This window comes from Pezoporus flaviventris, unplaced genomic scaffold (genome assembly GCF_033815535.1).
Source record: "Pezoporus flaviventris isolate CSIRO_AGI_PZ_B2104156 unplaced genomic scaffold, CSIRO_AGI_Pfla_v1 ptg000078l, whole genome shotgun sequence".
Classification (NCBI taxonomy): Eukaryota; Metazoa; Chordata; class Aves; order Psittaciformes; family Psittacidae; genus Pezoporus; species Pezoporus flaviventris.
This window is the reverse complement of record NW_026892626.1, coordinates 9,292,826-9,311,335: the sequence shown is the minus strand read 5'-3', so window position 1 is coordinate 9,311,335 and position 18,510 is coordinate 9,292,826. Positions and strand designations below refer to the sequence as shown.

The 18,510-nt window shown below is 42.0% G+C and overlaps 1 protein-coding gene and 1 long non-coding RNA gene across 2 annotated transcripts; one reads left to right on the top strand and one right to left on the bottom strand.

Moving 5' to 3' along the window:
• Positions 1-201: 201 nt before the first annotated feature.
• NDE1 (nudE neurodevelopment protein 1) lies at positions 202-10,483 on the bottom strand. The gene is made up of 8 exons (XM_061473263.1): positions 9,952-10,483; positions 8,767-8,920; positions 5,538-5,686; positions 5,092-5,228; positions 3,953-4,132; positions 2,724-2,815; positions 1,543-1,679; positions 202-318 (listed from the first exon to the last, which is right to left on the bottom strand). Exons 1-8 carry the CDS (start codon positions 10,035-10,037, stop codon positions 225-227), a joined length of 1,029 nt encoding a protein of 342 aa, XP_061329247.1. The 5' UTR covers positions 10,038-10,483; the 3' UTR covers positions 202-224.
• Positions 10,484-17,210: 6,727 nt separating this feature from the next.
• Positions 17,211-18,126, top strand: LOC133279610 (uncharacterized). Its single transcript, XR_009746926.1, has 2 exons — positions 17,211-17,649; positions 18,093-18,126. It is a non-coding gene; the product is annotated as an uncharacterized LOC133279610 (long non-coding RNA).
• Positions 18,127-18,510: the final 384 nt, after the last annotated feature.

Below are 18,510 nucleotides of genomic sequence, written 5' to 3'. Positions count from 1 at the left end.
TGTAGGAAGCAATTCCAAGTCCTGCACTGCTAAGTATCATTGCTTTATTACACCAGCCACAGAGCTCAGCCGAGAGGTCAGACTGGGCAAGGCCACAGGAGACCACTGACAGTTGCAGCTTCTTGTTCAGTTCTCCTCTACACCAAAACTGCTGCACAATTGCTCACTGATATTCTCTTTTAAATGTATTATTTTTAATCCTTTTCCACAGTCAGACAGCCTTTTCACAGCAGCATCTTGACAACACTTGGTGAAGGATGGCTCATTGTTCCTGGCATATTCGGAGGCCGTGTTCCAAACTCCAGGCGTTTCACTAACCTGCAAATACAAGAGAAGTCAGTGCATTTCTTGCTCAGTGTCACCATCTGAAGATAACTGGTCACTTCCAGAGTACCCCATTCAGCTTGAGAAATGAACAGATAAACTAATGCCACTCTGAGCACTGAGCCCACTACTTAACTAGGCTGAGTTTCCACTCTAACACAAGGCTCCGGTTCCCTCCAAGTAGTGAGAAGGTATCTTTTACAGGTGTTAGAATTTCAGTTCTAGAATTACAGTGGTAGGTGTATAATCAGCTACAAGAACACAAAGTACAACACTTGAGGCTTTCTTATAAGAGATTTCATGAGGTTTTTCCCCAGGCTGGGATAAGAAGCACAATGTAGAACGCCCCTTCCATACAGGAACTTTGGGTACTGGTGACAGGACAAACCAGTATTCCCAGTGCAAGGGTCTTAGCTGAATAATTGAGTCTGGGACAAACTGTAGTATAGATACTTAATTTACAGAGAATCTAAAGGATGTGAGGTACAGGACTAGCAGGGTTTAAGCAGGCACTGAACTGCAATTTGAAATACCCTTGTTGATGTTTCTTCAATTGGTTTTAAAAAAGAAAAAAAAAGGGGGGCAAACACTCCCCCCCAAACCACAAGCGCACAACAACAACCCAACCAGTTCAAGTGTTCACACAAATACGAAAGTTGAGTCAGGTAAATTCCTGTCAGGTGCTCCTTGGAAACGCATCTTAGTGACAGTAAAGCATTCTGATTGAATGAACCCATTATTTGCCTTGTTTACCAGTTCTCCCATAAATGAGAATCCTAACTGTGATAAGGGAAGTCCCTACATGCCATGATGTTCCTAAGCTATCACTTGTACAAGAACACAAAGCATAAAACAAACAAAGCCAATAAGCAAGAGCTCCTCCATTGTAATTCATTCCACTTATTAATGGGTTCATCATAAAATACATGTATCACATTTGCTCCGATACATTTTTGGTTGCCAAATTTTTTGGTTCTGGAATTTTGTTTCCAAAACTTGATTCCAACTAGTCTTCAAATTTCAGCAGCTAGTGATTCCAAATTCAAAGCTGATCTAAAACATTTAAATCATAATCCTGAACAACTAAGTTTCATGTATGTTGGAAATGGATCTGTCCCTACCATAACAAAGATTCAATACAAAATAAAACAGTACCAGTCACTAAGTTTTAACAGCAACACTTCTCAATAAGACACAACAGCAGAAAACAGCACTCACCCTGTATCACACAGAGGCTGATGAGGACTCAAGCGTGTTTCAAGGACATCTCTGTTCATGTACATGGACACTGTGGTTCTGCTTGGAGACTGGTCATACACAAAGTTTCGGCAAGACGCAAGTTTGGACTCCAAAGCCTAATGTAAACACAGCTGAGTGAAGTGTCAGATATCACATTCTCTTTTACAAGATGACATTGTGGCACACAAAAAATGGCATTAAGAGTGTTTGGAGTTTCTGTGGGTTTGGTTTTGTTTGTTTCTTTTAGAATGAGTTGTCTAGTAGAGGAACTTGCTAGACTCCAGTGCTACATGAGGGCTGAATTTTTGAAGAGACAAAGTCATCTCTCTAAAGCTGAATCTTTCTGTAGGGCAGGTTAAGGAGTTGATCCTACTAACCAGCAGGAAAACAAAGCCTTCAGCTTCCTCAGGGAGATTTTGACATCTTTCTTAGAGGTATCACTTTGAAATTACTAAATGTTTGAGCTATCTCCTTTCCTAGACACATTAGGCTTTACATACTAGGTGGTACACCAGAGGGAACTGAGCCACAGATAAACTATTCTGCGTGCCATGCTCCCACCCTAGAAAACTCCAGCTTTGTTGCTGGGTTACTCTTCAGCTGTACCAGTTCTGCAGCTTAGCCCATCCAAAAGTCATACAAGTGCTTGTGCCAACACAGCACTGGGGCATAAGGGATCAAACAGAAGGAAGGCAATGGATATTTCTTCCAGCATCAGCACTAGCTTAAATGTCAAACAACAGCTTAACAAGACATTAGGCCTTGCTCAAAAGGCTACTAGACTTTTAAGGAAAACATCAGAAGCCCTCTGGACAGCAGGCACCCTCCTACTTTCTTTCCTACTTTTCGTGGGAAAGAAGACCTTCTACTTACTTGTTCATGCCGATTTATTCTTTCTGCACATGTGCTTTCAGAAATCTGTAGAGGAAGATCTTATCCACATGGGGATAAGACCTTAGAAAAACAGAGCAGGGTCCATCTTTGTCTGGGGGTTGGTCAGAAACATACCAAGTCCAAACCAAATTTCAAGGCCAGGCTTAGCTAATCTTGGGACAAGATACTCTTTCCAGTCTCCCCTGAGCAGCAGCACAGATAGTACTGGCTACAGTTTCAGACAGCTCTTCCTTTCCAAAAGGACTGGCTGGCAGGTAAGCACTCACCCCCACTTTTCGTAGCAAGTCCCCCACGATGTTAAGTGCAGATATTCTTGCAGCAGGTGTGAGAGGGGTTGCACCAAAACTGTCCTCGAGACCTGCAGGGCAGGTTAGAGGAGGATTAAAACAAACAAACAAACACAGACATGCACACACACACAAAAAAAAACAACAAAAAACACACACACACAAAAAAAAACAAACAAAAAAACAAACCTTTGACACTGGAAGTCAGAAGACACCTGACATATACAGCAGAGAAAACAATTATCTTCACCTTTTGTATCTCACCTCTAGATCTTTCATATCCATTAGGAATATGAAGCACAGTCCCTCTGAGACTGCTCAAGTTACACTGTCCTAAGCTAAAGTCTCTAGACATGCTGTGGCTTAGGTTTCTAGAGATCTGCTCTACCAGCCTACTTTGCACCTCTGTTGCTGCAGTGGGACCAGAGAAATGTGTCCTCCGAGAGGAACATCACCTCTCATTTTACTACAAATATCCAAATCCTCTCACTTTTACAGAAGCATTAATTCCTCCACACAAACCACAATTTTAGGTCAAGCATACTGAAGCCCACAATTAAGCTTTGTTAGTGCTCAAAGCTGTATTATCAAATCATCGGAATGCAACAGTGCAACCCCCTACAGCCATGAACAGTGTTACACAAATTTCCAGCTTCTTAAGTAAAAAGATGGGAGACTTAGTGTTAGAGGCTTGAAACATTGAAACAATCAGTACTTACAAAAAATAAGCAACTGATATTGACATGAAACCAGAGTATAGACAACTTGGATGACTTGTCAGTGTCCTGCTGTTCCAGAGTAAAAAATAAAAAACAAAAACCCTCTCCCAAGACAGCATCTACTCTCACAGAGAAGCCAATTCAAGTAACATGAGCATGACATTAAAGATCATGCTCAAGTCTTTCCCCAAAGTTAGCCCAGCATCTCTGGGACAATTGGGAACTAATAGTTAAGTCACAACAGGTGATGTTGTCCTTCACAATTATTACTACTGGACAGTTGAAGTCAAGTTGAAATGAACACTTTATGAATAACCCCCAAAAATCACAGTCTATGAAAATAAGACCGTGGTGACAGCATTGAGGTGTATTTTACTGAAACACTTAACTCCGCTCATTCCCCCTTCTTCTCATTCCTCCTTTAGCCAGAAACTATAGTAAAAGCAAGAGAAGCAAATAGTAATTGTGTGCTGATTCCCTGTCAGTCACCTCTCCTAAATGTCATAGGGGTGGGTATGTTGATGCTGGGTGCCCGGTGCACTGAAGGAGTTGAAGGCACAGATAAGGATGCTTGAACTGCAGTGTCTGTTCTTTCTGTTTCCAGGCTAGTTTGCATCGGTGTTTTGGGTTTCTCCTGTTTCTGCTGCACTGCAAGCTCTTGACGTAGATCTACGAAGGAAGCAATATAAAGCAAGCTTTTGGAGTATGCATCCACCAAGATAAAAACAGGTAAGAATGTTTTGCTCAAAAGATTATCCCCCCCTTGTGGAGGTGAAATCACTTTTCCCTGTAAAGATTACTCTAGGCATATGTTCAAAATCCAGATGATCACTAAAGGATTTTCTGGGATTGTGACTCAAGATGTTTTTGTGGTATCCCTCTGAGGCAGGTAATTAACTCCTTTCCAAACATTACAGGGTGGTAAGCAGAGGCACGCCAAGACCAAGGCTAGACAACCTGGCACACCTTGGCTACATTCCATCTCCCTGCCAGGTTGAGATCCTACCTATTGTATCCTTTTCTCTTCTACCCTGGTTTCCGCATGAAGGAAATCTGAGCTGAAGACAGCTGGAAACCACACCATTATCACTTGTCCCTAAGCCTTGCTATAGCTTACAGAAGCCACTCAAGGGCACAGAATCTGAGCACATCTGAAAGCACAAAACGGTTTTCCAGCTCCGTGGTCTCTCTTCTCAGCCAGCCTTAGTCATCAGTATCAGGCAGCTAGGACATGGGGCTACTCAAAGGTAACAAGAAGTCAGTCACAGCCCAGGAAACAATGAGGTTAATGGTTATTAAAGCTGACCTTCATAGGTTACAGGAAGCCAGACCAGACATGCCCCAGCTGGACTGGCTCTTCTTAACCCCCCAACAGCCCTGAAGCATCACCACAGATCAGGAGAAGGCTGGAACAGACTTTTGCTTCTGTGAGCTGCTCTGAAACAAGGTCACAGAAGCTGAAGGAGGGAAGGGGGGGGGTCAGTCTTGAAGCTCTCATTTGTTTCTACATTTCAAGTAGCTTTAAAAGATGCAACTTTAAAAGCCAAGCTCTAAGACATAGAAAGAGGACTTAACAGGTACAAGCCAGGAGGGGAGAAAGGCAAAGATACAAGCAATTTCTATCTAACCTCTAGCTTCATCTTTCAGGCGCTGCACGGACTCCAGGAGGTTTTCCTTCTCATCCAGCTCACTCTCCAGAAAAGCATTTCTTTCAATAGCCTGGTTTAAACGCTGTTCAAAATCCTCTAGAGACATTATAGTGGCTCTGAAAAAAGAATGCATAAGATGTCACTACCAGATCCTTCTAGCACACAGAAGAACCTTCTCTCTCAACAAAGGGGGTAACATTGCATTTTAGTTTTTTTGCTTTTAATATTTTTATTTTAGCTTGTAAGATATGAAAGTGTGCAGTGGAGGGAGTGCCATCTGCCACAATCCTCTTTACCACAATCATCACTTGAGTGATGAGCTCAGAATGGCAGTGCTGAGGAGCACAGCATTACAAACAGCACAGTGTCACCATGATCACAGGACAGAACAAAGGTGGAAAAAGAAAACACAGAAGTCAAGTCACCTTTTTGCTCTTTCCAAGTCATCATTTGCTTGCTCAAGTTCTCGAATATATTTCTGAAGTTGATCTTTAATAGCTTTTGTCTGTGCCAAGTCATCTTGCAGTGCAGAGATTTGCCTGTATCCTTCTGAATGCTGAATTTCAATCTTTTCCTAATCAAAGGCAAATCAAAGAGCATTAGCAATGCACGTGCTCGTTCTGTAGCATTGCCTGAGCCCCTTTAAAGGCAGAAGCTGATGCTGTGATGTTTTTTTGAGAAGCATCACCTTATATATGGCAAAATGCCAACAAAACCAACTGTTCACATAGTTCTGGGCTGTCGGTAAACAAGTGCTCTTCCTGTTGCCTCTTAAGAAACAATGGTACTGGGGAGCAGTTCCTGACCTCCACAGCACAGGACTGTTCTTTGCGCTCCCAGACAGCAAGATTCAGCATAATTTCTGAGCCCCACAAGCTTTAGCAACACACAAAGCAGGATGCAAGAGAAGCCCCTTCTTTTCAATTCTAGTAAAATCAAGCTGTACTTCAGAGCCTAAGAAGAAAAAATAAAATCCAAGCGTAACACTGTTACATACTGCTCTGAACCAGCAGGATTCTCCACTGCCCCTCTGTTTTTATTAGCCTATAGTGTTCTAGAGCACAAAACATTTCTAGTACAGTTATGCAACATGCTTTGGATGTAAGCCTAAAATCAAACTGTCTTCCTTTACAGCATCTACACAAGAGTAGATTTACAACAGACAAAGGCAGGGAGGAATGCTTAAGCTTCTCCATTAAATCTCTCTCTCCTGATACTGCTGCTGTATGTGGAATTATCTCCACGTCCCACGAGAGGGAAAGCTTCACAGCACACAGTCTACTGCGACACTTTACATTCCACCACCTTGCTACCAGAACCCTTCAACAAGCCAGACATTTTTATTAAACTCCAAGACTGCTGTATAAAGTCGCATTACAGAGGCACTTTCACGATCCAGAATTTAAGTGCAAAACAGCTGAAGACATTTAAAACAAATCCATGCACTGGAATTTGAAAACCATGGCATGTAGTCCAGCATGACTGACAATTTGAAGACAGCTATTTTAGTACACTAAACACATAAACAGAGAGGAGGCAGGAATTCTTAATTCCAAATTAAGACATTCTAATTTGATTACAGCATGGTGACATTACTATAATTCCAGATCTCTGAAGCATAGTTACATGCAGAAGAGCCTCCAAGCTCTAAGAGGCAGATAACTTTCAGTAGGTTTTCAGGACTCTCTAAACAAACCCTTCAAAGCATTATTTCCATTTATTTTTAGGTGTGAACTCCGGTTTCTGAGGAGGAAGCAAGTACACACACTAGGCTGGAAACTCAAAGCCACAAGCTGTGTGGGCCTGGCAAAGTTCACTAGCATTGACCTAGATGCCGACACCAACCCTTGATGGGCTCAGTTAACACAGCTGCTCAATAGTTTTGTGAGTTTAATGCTTTGCTCTCAAATTGATTCAGATAAAAGACCAGAACTGCAAGGTTTGAGTCTTTGTTTTTAGCCAATTGTAATAAATTATCAGCTGATCTGGCCATCAATGGTGTCTCTGTTCCTTCACTGCAGGCTGTTACTGCAGTTTTCAGACTGCATGAATGGCCAATTGTTAAAGAAATTCCTTTCAAGCAGAATGTTTTAAAGTAATCTACTCTGAAGGATATTTTAAGAATTTCTAATATATATTTACCCTCCACTTTTTGAGGGTTTATGATGTTTCCTATTATTTTCATTCCTAACTGCTTCAGCTACTTCATTATCCCTTCCCCTCATCCTAACTCCTCCAGAGCAAGAAAATAGTCCACACCCTCCTCAAATGCACTGTGGATTTTATGTTTTATCAAACCTACGCCTTCAACCCCAAACCCACCAGCTTACATGGATTTATGTGGCTACATGGAACAGTAAATACTCCATGCAATACTCCAATACTCCATACAACATGCAGAGCATTTAATACCACTAACAAGCTAATTCAAGACCAATAAAGATCAGTGCAACATATACACAATGAAACAAGCCTTGGAGCTTTTGCTATCAAAGAGCAGAGGGCAGGAATCACTACGCTGATGCCAGAGGGACAAGACATCTGCTGAGAATGAAGATTATTTTCTTAAGACAGTAATTTGGGCAACAGTTTAGACAGAAGGCATTGCAAACCTGGATTAATCCAGTGATGAATCACTGAAGTGATTAATCACTTCTACAAATACCCTCACTCCCATTAGCTCATTATTACATCCAATAGAGTAGAACTACAATTACATTAATCTCTGCTTCCACATATATTGACCTAGCCCTACAAAATACAGCGTAGTGTTTCCTGGGAGACTATACCACACCCTTAAGTAAAAGGCCAACAAGATCAATCTTTAAAAAGGCACACACCAATTTCAGTGCCAACTCATTTTCGAGTTTTCTTTAACTTACCAGTATTTCCTAAACCTGCCAACCAGCACAAGGGACTAGCAGCATCTTTAATGAGACCAAAATGAGGCAGACTCATTATTCTTCATACTCTAAATAGTTTCAGGATCTCCTAAGTCATTCAGTTAAGAAGTTCCATCTCAGTAAGTTCATATCCCTTATGCTTTATAATTACGAAAGATAATGCTTTTCAGCTGGGTCTTAGTTCTACAGAAGGCTACCCAAGTGTAAAAAGGATACATTATTCTTCCCCAAGTATAAAGAGACACAGTAATAAAGCCAGGACTGAAACTATTTTATACCTCTCAGTCCTATGCATTACACACCAGCTGCTGCTTCCCAGCTTATCTGGAATGCCAATTAATAAATCCACATCTACATCAAAAGGGTTTAAAACAAATCACTTGTCTTATGTAATGCAAGAACACAGCTGGAATGTTTGCATCTTGATTGTTCTGCAATATTATCTGTGTCTGCACAATGCAGACAGCAAGAAAGCTATGAACAAAAATCACTAAGTAAATGGAAGAAGGAACAGAACAGCAGCTCAGATATGTTCATGCTTGCTCTCCACTCTACTGCAAACAACTTTCTCCCGTCTAAAATATATCCTGACAAATAACCACAACCTGACAACAAGGATTCAGGAACATTGCAGAGATATCCAGGATCCTTAAAACAGACAACAGATAAGGCAAGCTGAATCTGCACATGCCTGTCTAACTCACCTTTGCACTTTGGGTGTACAGATACTGTATGAATCATCCACTCTTACCTTAACTGACTCCAGTTCCATTCGCAGACGATTGTTTTCTGACAGAAGGTCTCTATTTCTGGACTCTGTTTGCTGCAGCTGGGTCTCCAGTTCAGCTTCATACTCTCGACTCCCTTCTTGGAATTCACGCAATTCCTCCTGTGTATTCTCAGCACTAGAGAGCAATTCCAGCGAGAGAACTCATCAGAATGAGCAGGAAAAAGTCTCTTGTACACTCAAGGTGAAAGAAAAAAAAAAAGCCCTTTAACATAGAAGGCTCTATGCCCTTCTCTAACACATATTCAAAAGGAAGAGAAGACCATAGGCAAATGTTTTCCCATCAAGCATGGAAAGCCACCCCACAGCAAACTGGTAAATAAAAAAAACAACAACCAAAAAAAACCCCAAAAATTGAAAAATCCCAAAGTCTGTTTAAACACTATAGGTGCTGAAGACATTTGAAGTCTCTTTACCATGCACATTATCCACTGTCTGTGTATTTAGTATGTTATCCAATTATTTGAGAATATGAATAAAGTAATTTTTTATTAGCAATAAAAAGTGAGAAGAGAGAAGGATGGAAAGATGTTCTTATGTTCTATTGATGGAAAGATGTTCTTATGTTCAAACCTCCAGCAAGCCAAACCAGCAGCACTGAAAGGTCTGAACACCTGGTCTAAGAAAGGACCCAAGATCAGTATCTAAAAAGTTTGATTTTTTTTCACCCTTTACTGCATTTAAAGCAACATAATGAGCTAAAGGGAAGGGCAAAGTATGTCCAGTCTCAGCCAGGGATCCTCCTCCATTTACATGCTGTCAAACCATTCTTGATCCACACAGAGGTCAATCAAGCATCTCTCTTTCTGCAATGGCCCGCTGGATCATCCACTGCCAACAAGGCTCTGCAGTGAGTTATATTCACCCCAGATGCCCAGAGACTGCAGTCAGAGGCACAATTTCAGTACACAGTCCTAACTTAAACCAGAGCAGGGATCAAAACCAGTAGTGCCAAACAGCAGAGTCACTGCTCAAATAAGCATAAAGGACTCTGGGCTGCTGTAGTTTATGCAGAAGCATTGCTACTGCTACCAGTCAAGATAGCTGAACCGCCTTGAATATATTCCCCTGTGAGGTGCTATCTCCATCTTTGCATGCTGAGTTATGCACCCTATCAGACACCTTAGAGGAATGAAGCCACTGCCTTACCACTGCTTGTATTTCATAGCCAACTCTTTCCAGTATCTGGTTTCCTCTTCCAGTGAGATGAAGTTATGTCCTTCTGAGACTTCCATTCTGAGTCCTCAAAGTTTAAAACTCCCGTTTCATTTTTCAACCCCTGGAAAATTAAAGGATCAAGTGTAAGAACTAATGCAGTGAGTTACCTTAGCATTTTCTGCCACAGAGCAGTGCACCCCTCCTCCCAGGAGGTCACTGCACACCTGGGGAGACCAAGCTAAAGACCAGCCTTTACAGGGCTCTGTCAGATACACCATAAATGTTAAAGAATATTTTATTTCTGAGTAATCAGGTCGTTTTCCCCAGTTCTCACAAGGCTGCCGCATGCTTACATCACATCCCCAGCAATGAACACCTTCGCCACCCTCTGACTACACAGTATGGAGCACCAAACCTCAAACTTTGGCTGCAGTCACACCCACACGCACAGAACACAAGTGAAACAGAAGACACCTCAGGCACAACTTCAGCTCCAAAGACAGTTCAATTAAGGTCGATTTCGGCAACCCTAAAGACACTTATGAAATTAAAAAGAAACTTCAGGCACAGATAAGGTGCTCAAGATACCAATTTCCTGTGTTAACATTTCTAGGAACACCTAAACTTTTTATGGACATAACTGCTGGGGACACATGGAAAACTTCACCCTAGGTCAACACAGGAAGCTACCCAACTTTAAAAGCCTGAAATATCACAATCCATATATGTCAGAGAGACACCATATACTGCGATACCTTGGAGAGCCATGGGAGAAGGTAGCTTCAGAAATTCACAAGGAAATGAGAATAGAAGCTCTACAGAGGTTTTAGCAGGATACCACCTGGATGGACTAGGTATGCAGATAGATATCAGCAACCTAGCAAGCGCTCCAGACCATCCAGCTGTCCCTGTGCCAGCATAAACCCAGTCATGGGACATAGCCCCAAATGATAACAAAAAATTAAAGAGTGACAGGGGAGTCAAGGACCTTAAGTTGATCACTTGTGCTTGAAGTCTCAAGTATCTAGACACCAGAATTAAGCAAGTCCCCTCTGATGTGCATGATGCACTCTAATAAACAGGTCATTAGCAAACATTATTATATATGAGTTTGTTTTTACAATGGAGAATCATCAAACCTAATGCTCTGGATAACCTGCCCATGTCCAACCCTGGGTGAGGCAAGAATTTCATATAAACATTACCAATTTAATAGAAACCCAGCTAGATCAAGAAGAGTAAACAAAGGTGGAATCAAACAATTTGTGACAAGAGCAGCTGTCAGAAAATTGTATAGCTGAAATCTAATGACTGAGGAAACAGAGCTGTTCTACCAAGTTTCATCTCCAGAACTACCAAGCAAAACATGCCCTAGAGGTAACCCTCATGGAATAAAGAGGGCAGAAAAATAGCTAAAGTCTTTGAAGACCATAAAGATGACAGTCCCACCTTCTGCTCTTATTTATGATACTCAAGAGATGCTGGAGTAGGCCTTCTGAGCAGCATGTCAAAGGTAAAGAAAATGTGTATCTACTGCACACTGAATTTGATTGAAAAAATTAGTTGCAACCTGCGTTGAAAGTTTTCTCTCCAGAGAATCACCCGGTTTAAGCACGATTAACAGCCATCTACCTAGCAACTCTATTGAGCCAAACATAAGTACTTCCTACCTCTACAACAGAGAACAGGATCAAGTACTCAAAGTAGTCTGGCAATCTAAAGCCCAGTTCTTACGCACCAAGCACTGCTGCAAAGCACGAGTCCTTTTCATAGCCTAGGTGATTTTCAGAAGGCTACTGAGCAAAGAGTAAGCAGCTGTTACAGCTAAGTGGTCTGTGTCCACACACCTCAATGCTCAGTATCAACTACACTCCCACAGAAATTACACTATTCTTTAGTAGGGGAACTAGTGAGGGAAAGTTACTAAACTTTAGTTTTTATAGTTCAGCTTCTTGACACAAATTGTTAATTAGACAAAGCCACATGTCTCCCTCCTAACAAATACCCCCCACATGTGATGTATTCACGCACTTCCAGCAAGAAGTCCCAAGGCTGCTGCTCTTTGGCTCTTTGTATGTATTTACATATTACAGTATCCACTGGCAAAAAAAAAAAAAAAGAGAGAGGAAAAGGAGTGCAAGTAAGGAGGAATGATTTTTCCAAATGGTATCCTTGCCCATTAAGAAGAAAATCACGACCAAGCATAATTAACATTCTTGACCTAGGACAGTTTACGACACTTCTACTCTATTATTTTTAAGAGAACTTAAAGTGTCTTTGATGTTAATGAGCATGTCCTTATGCTCAGGGCACTGTGTACACACACACCAATCCTTGTAGCACACTGGCGAAGAAAAAAAAAAATCTCTTTTACAGATTAGGGATAGGGACAAAGGGTCAGACACAAAGTGATACAGTGATGCAATGAGAAACCAAGGATCAGCACTCATTCCTGTAGTCAAACAATTCCAGAGAACAGCAAGGCAGAGCTTCTTTTTCTCACCACTCGCACAATAGGAAGTTTCTGTATTTCTTCAGGAACAGAAATTCCACACAGAGCATGCCTAGCTTTGTAACATAATCTAAAATACATTTCAGCAGTGTCCAATGAGGAATTATTCCGACACAAATATTAGAATAAATCCCAGATCCATGTTCTGACAGTCACAAAAAAAGTCAGACAAAACACTGCAAGACGTGTTGCTCCTACAAGCTTTGCAACAACCCGTCAGAGTGAAAAGGCACAGCTCCTGCTGGCCTCAAGATCTTGAGCATGTTCCTATCTGGCTCTCACTTGTGTTTTTACACTGCACTTTGGAATGACTAAAAGAATGTATTAATTTACATTTTTTAAAGACAGTCACATACAAAACAACTTTCCCCAACCAAGCTGCAAGATTTGTAAAAGCTCTACAGAGCCTTGATAACTTTCACAGAAGCATAAAGATGCTGGGCCCTTCCGTTTTTGTAAAGATGAGCTTACGGACCTACTGAGAATGTTTGCCGTTAAGAATAATCTGTTTAATGGTTACCATTACTAAATAGCACTTACGATTTAAAATAGTTAAGCTGCAAATACATGGAAGTATTTGTGGACCTATACTTCTTCTACATAGAAGATACAACACGGCAGAGATAGTTTCACTATTGTACAGCCATAGGCATGAATTTTTTTTCTCTAATGCATAAGGAAGATCTATTAGGGTCCCTGTACACCTGCACTGCATCTTAGAACACAGGGATTTTCAAACTAACCAAAGGTGCAAGATACAAACTTAAACTGAAAAGAAAAATGCCAAATTTTAGGCACAGTATTAAAACTTTTTTCTATTCCTGAATTTCTTTCAAAAATCCCAAACCACCACTCAAATCTTCCTAAACTGCCTGTAGAAAGGGTAGAGCTTTTTTGACTTTGTTTTTCCCCTTGCTGCCTTCTCCCCTTAATTTTTAACAGCTTGGGGACAGTATGCAAAATACCTGGAGAGTAATTAAACCAATTAGGAACTACTGTGTAGGTTCACTGTAAAAGGAGGGAGGGCAAGGGGGATGAAAGGTTGTAGCATTGTTTTGTTAAACACTGGCAAATGTAGGAAAACCAAGGAAAGTCACAGCTTGTAAACAGGCATATACTGGTCGCACCTTACTTGTTTTCAAACACACAAAGCCAGAAGAGACAACTGGTCAGACTTCCTGCATGCAAGCAGCACAAGTGCTGGTCATAAAGATTACAAAACCTCTACATCATACAGGAAGTGGAAGTGTTTATGGGTGGGGAATGAACTTTTGCAAGGAGAAAAACACCTCATCATAAATGCTGCAGGAAGCAATTCCATACGAGTGAGAACAGAACTGCAAAATTCTTAAGGAGGAAAAAAAAACCCAAAACATCAAGAAAACTATACACAAAATTACTCGTAATTCAATTTGGGAATGAGAGCTTGAGTTCACCAAATTCATGAGAACCGTAACTTAAAAGTCTGTTTCAGTCGCAGGAGCAAAGCCTCAAGACAACCCTACATACTAAACGAACACTTTAGCTTGGTGAACAATGTTTGCCTATCTCTGCAGCAATGCCACATGGTCTGAATCAAAGAAATACATACTATAATAGTAAAAAAAAAAATAGTACTGTACGTGCTACTGAATTATCTATGACAGAAATGATAAAGCTCCTATTAGCCATTTTTTCCTAACCCTAAACCACAACAACCCCCCTTTTTGCTCCTGAAAAGTAGCCTTCCCATTCTATAAAAACAGTATTTTCTTACAATAGTCCCGTTGCAAAGGTCTTTATGTAACAATAAGGGCCCATTTTCTTTTGTTTAAGCAACACAAAAGAAAATCACAGCAAGAGAGAGAAAAAAAAAAGGAAGAGGTCACCGGAGTGCCAGGATTACTGCAGAATCCCACAGCTAGCACTGAAAAGAGTTACCAGCTTCTCAGGGTCTTCTCTACCAAAAGGCTTAATTCGGCAAAGCCCTCATCTTTTCAGATACCAAGCCAGATCCAGTACTTCGAGTTCCCAGTGATTCCCAGGAACCTCTGCAAAGTTTTTTTTCCTGAATCGCCTGACCTTGATGCTTCCAGCTGCCAGCCGAGGTCAGCCCATTCCCATTCGAAGCACGAAGACGGAGAACGAGCTGAGCCATCGGCCACGGCTCCCACGCTCCCTTCTCTTCCCCTCCCCACCATCAGCCGCAAAGAGCAACTCCAAGAGGAGATTCACGCTCGCACAGAAGAGTGCGGGAAGGCGCGGGGGCCGCAGAGAGGCAGGTCCCGGCTCCATTACCCCTTGCCTCCCCGACCACCACAGCAGGACGAAGGATACCAGGAAGGGCTGCGCCGCACCAAAACCGCCCTTCCCTCGTCTACCCGCAGCACAGGCGCTCCGCCAGGGAGCTGCCTTCCGCCTCCCGCCTCCCCACCATCGTACCGGGCGGCGAGCCGAACCTCCGCTCTCCCACCGAACCCACCACACTAAACCCCTCCACGCCAGCAGCCGCCGCTCTCCAAAGCCTGACCGACGCAGCCACCCCATTGGCTGCGGGTCACATGCTGCGGGGGGCTCCGCCAATCAGCGCCTCTAGAACGCGCCTGCTGGAAGGTTTGGAAAGTTTCGTTACTTTCAAAAGGCGCTCGGGGGCGGTCCCGGTCTCGCTTGCGCTGGGCTGCGGGGTGCTCACTTCACCTCATCCCATCCCATCCCATCCCTCTCGGCGGCGGTTTAGGGAGCTACAGCGCACTCCGGGCCTGCGCCTCCTAAGGTTCTAAGGGGATAAACCAGTATTTGCCGCCTCGCTGTAATGTTAAATACGTGTTTCCTCTGGGAACGTTCAAACGCAGGGAAAGCTTTACATCAAATACTGGGGGTTTATTGTTATTCCAAAGGCTTCTTCTGAAAAACCAAGTAGTGAGACAGCGACTGTAACTTTTTAATGCCAGTGCAACGTTTTCAGACTAAACTCCCCTTTTCACAACCGAGGAACAGCCTGCTGTGTCACTGAAGCCCATGTCACAAGAACAAAGCAGCCTATGAAATATTAGACACTTGCACTCATCTACATCTTAGCATGATCTTATCATTCCAGAAAATGAGCCACAAGCATCTGCAGGGGGAAGGTGCTCCCCAGAGACGACAGGACAGAGCTGGAGCTCAATGCAGCCAGTAAATAACCTTCCCTCCCTGCGTGGAATGGGTCTGGAAGGGACTGAGATGTGTGGAGCTTTCCCGAGGCTCCTACCCAGCGGCGTACACAAACAGTTGGTCATTAGGCACACCTGGCATTTGTTTCCTGAGTCAAAACAAAAACACGAATTATCACATACACATGGCTCCAGCCCACATACACAGGGCCGTGTGTCACCCAGTATCACTTCACACCCCTGCAGCACGATTTGCAAACTGCTTGAGGACAGGCACAACCTCACAGGGGCCCTCATCCCAGTTTCAGTTACTGCTGTGATGCAATACCAGGCCTGGAGCAGAGCCTGATTCTGGAAAAGGCTTCACTGTCTACACTGGGAATGTGCCTCTCCCAAAGACTTTGTAGAATAAGGGTGGGACTGGATCAAAGAGGATGGATGCTTTTTCCGTAAAAATATTCCACTGAAAGAAATCTGACCACAGCTAAGACAACTTCAACTGAAAAGAATAAAAAAACAAGTATAATTTCAGGTCAGGTGTTCAGCAAAACAATTATCTTTTGTGGTTAGATGTTCAGCAGAAGTAAATGGAAACAAACTATTATACAACTATGATAAATTATGTATTTATAATTTAGGTATTTAAAATACTGGGTTAATAGCAACTTGCAGTTCTGTCATTACTCAATAATGGTTTTATTATCAGGTAAGTTACAGAAAATAAACCACTTCCTATTGTAGTATGTCCCCAGTAACTAAAAAATGTGTACTTTTGTTTGCAAGTCTGGGACAAGGGACATTTTACTTCAACTCTTCATACCAATCTTTGAGGACAGTGTGAATACACAGATTATCAAAGGTATATTGGGTATTTTTAATAGTTCTCATCTTGAAATAAATGTAAAAAAAAACAGCAAAAAAAATCTCAGATTTCAGCGGAAGTTGTTATCCTCTCATCCAAATCTGAAGCAGCATAACAGAACCTTAACAATTGCCAGTGGCACTAGCAGATGCAATAGCAGAGGCACTCCTTTACACAAGCAGTAAATAGTAGAAAATGGTTACTATAATTACTGTCACTGCCTGTTTGCAAGAGGAATGAGAACATTTGTTTTGAAATTAGCAGAGGAGAAAAATAAATTATGCATTTATTTTTAGTTTGCTGACTGATAATTAATAAATGACAGATTTTTGTGGCAGTAGGGTTATTTTAGGTGGTGCTGGTTATTTTAATGACAATGCCACACTGACTCTTCCATGAAAGATAAGCAGGGAAAAACTTATACACTGTAAGTTCTGGTGAGGTTGCAACACCTTATTTTTTGGCAAAAGCTTCTTATGGGGAAAAAAAGATTTGCTTTGCTGCAAGTATTAAAAAACTCATTCAGAACCACTCAATGGATGGAACAGGAACTGCTCATCATTTGTCATTACAAACTACTGATTTTTTTTTTAATGGATTACTGATACCCATAAGAAGATGTGATACACATACGTATTAGAATATCAAATGGAAATATTGCTGTCACTGAAGGGAATGTATTTAACATCATTGAAACCTGTTTCTGCCTCTTTGTAATATAATCTGCCTCATATAATTTTCTGCAGCCTATATATGTAAAATTGGATTTGCACATGCTTAAGCAACAAACAGGTTCTCACTACTAGAAAACACTCCTGATATCTTGAACTGATAATTATTGTTTACAAAACTGTCAAATGCTTATGAATAGCACTGGCAAAACACCACCACTCCAGCCCATAATACACAGCAGCATTATACCCTCACAGAACCATGGGAGTTGGGGCAGAAGGGATGTAGATACGAGCATCGTCACTAAGAAGAGTCAACCTTGCTGGTGGCTGCAACCCATTAGGCAAAGGTGAAAGTAAAATGACAACGTAGCCTATTACCATGATGTCACTTGTGATCAGAAGATACCTGAGACACCAAAAGTGGACCCTCACCCTGCTCTGGTGCTACCTCCTCTTCCTTGAGGTCAGCTACCTGCATGTCGAGGAGCAAGCCCAGACTGGATAATACAGGTTTGCTGCATGACTTTGGCTCAGACTTCTGAGGGAACTGTGAAATTGTGAGACAGACCTGTGTCTGTAGAAAGACAAGAAAAGAAAAATTACAAATAGAGATAGGGTTGTTGAGACCAGGGCTATTAGTAGTACAAGGATTCAAGAGGAAAAATATCAGTGTGTAAAGTTATAAGATCTTGAAGTGATTAAACCCTTTACCAGTGTCACCCACATGAACAGATGCAGTGAATTACAAGTTATTAAAACTGAGGTACAAGTGGATGCCCACCCCTTTTTTTGAGGCTTGTTTAGCTAACAGACTTCAAGTGTTTTATCACAGGGTGGGGATCACACTAACACCTCATCCAGCAGCTTGTTAAAAACTTGTTTCTTGTTAACCAGTAATTGCTTTATATTTTTAAGCTGTGTGTATCTTACTTGGGGAATTTCTTTATACACAGCTAATGATGCCCAAAACCACCCAGAGGACAGTACGGAGAGGTCAGACGTCTCTGTCAAAATAAGCCAACAGCAGATTTCTGAACAGTATCAATATTTAACTGCTGTTCTCAGGCTTCAAGGGAACTTCAATACTGTCTTCAAAGGAAAAGCCTCTCAAAAAGAGTTAAAACTGTCCAGCCCTGGCAACCACCGGGATATTTCTGGTTTTGTGCGTGTACTGGAAAAAAAAAAATTAAAAGCTTAAATTCTACTCAAGGCACCAACAATTACTGCCTGTAAGAGCCCCATTCAACGCTACCAACTTCCCTGCCGTACAAATAAGGGGGGAGCACAGAGGTAACTGCTCTGATACTCACTCGGAGGCCAGGCCCCCTGCCGGGCCTCCCAGAGACCACAACATGGTTCCCACAGCCCTGC

Excerpts from the sequence above, each read along its gene's own strand:
- NDE1 (XM_061473263.1), bottom strand. The coding sequence starts at position 10,037 with ATGGAAGTCTCAGAAGGACATAACTTCATCTCACTGGAAGAGGAAACC. Across the intron at positions 2,816-3,952 it reads CCCTATGACATTTAGGAGAG|GTCTCGAGGACAGTTTTGGT; the intron begins GTGACTGACAGG and ends CCTGCCCTGCAG. Across the intron at positions 319-1,542 it reads CAGCCTCTGTGTGATACAGG|GTTAGTGAAACGCCTGGAGT; the intron begins GTGAGTGCTGTT and ends TTGTATTTGCAG.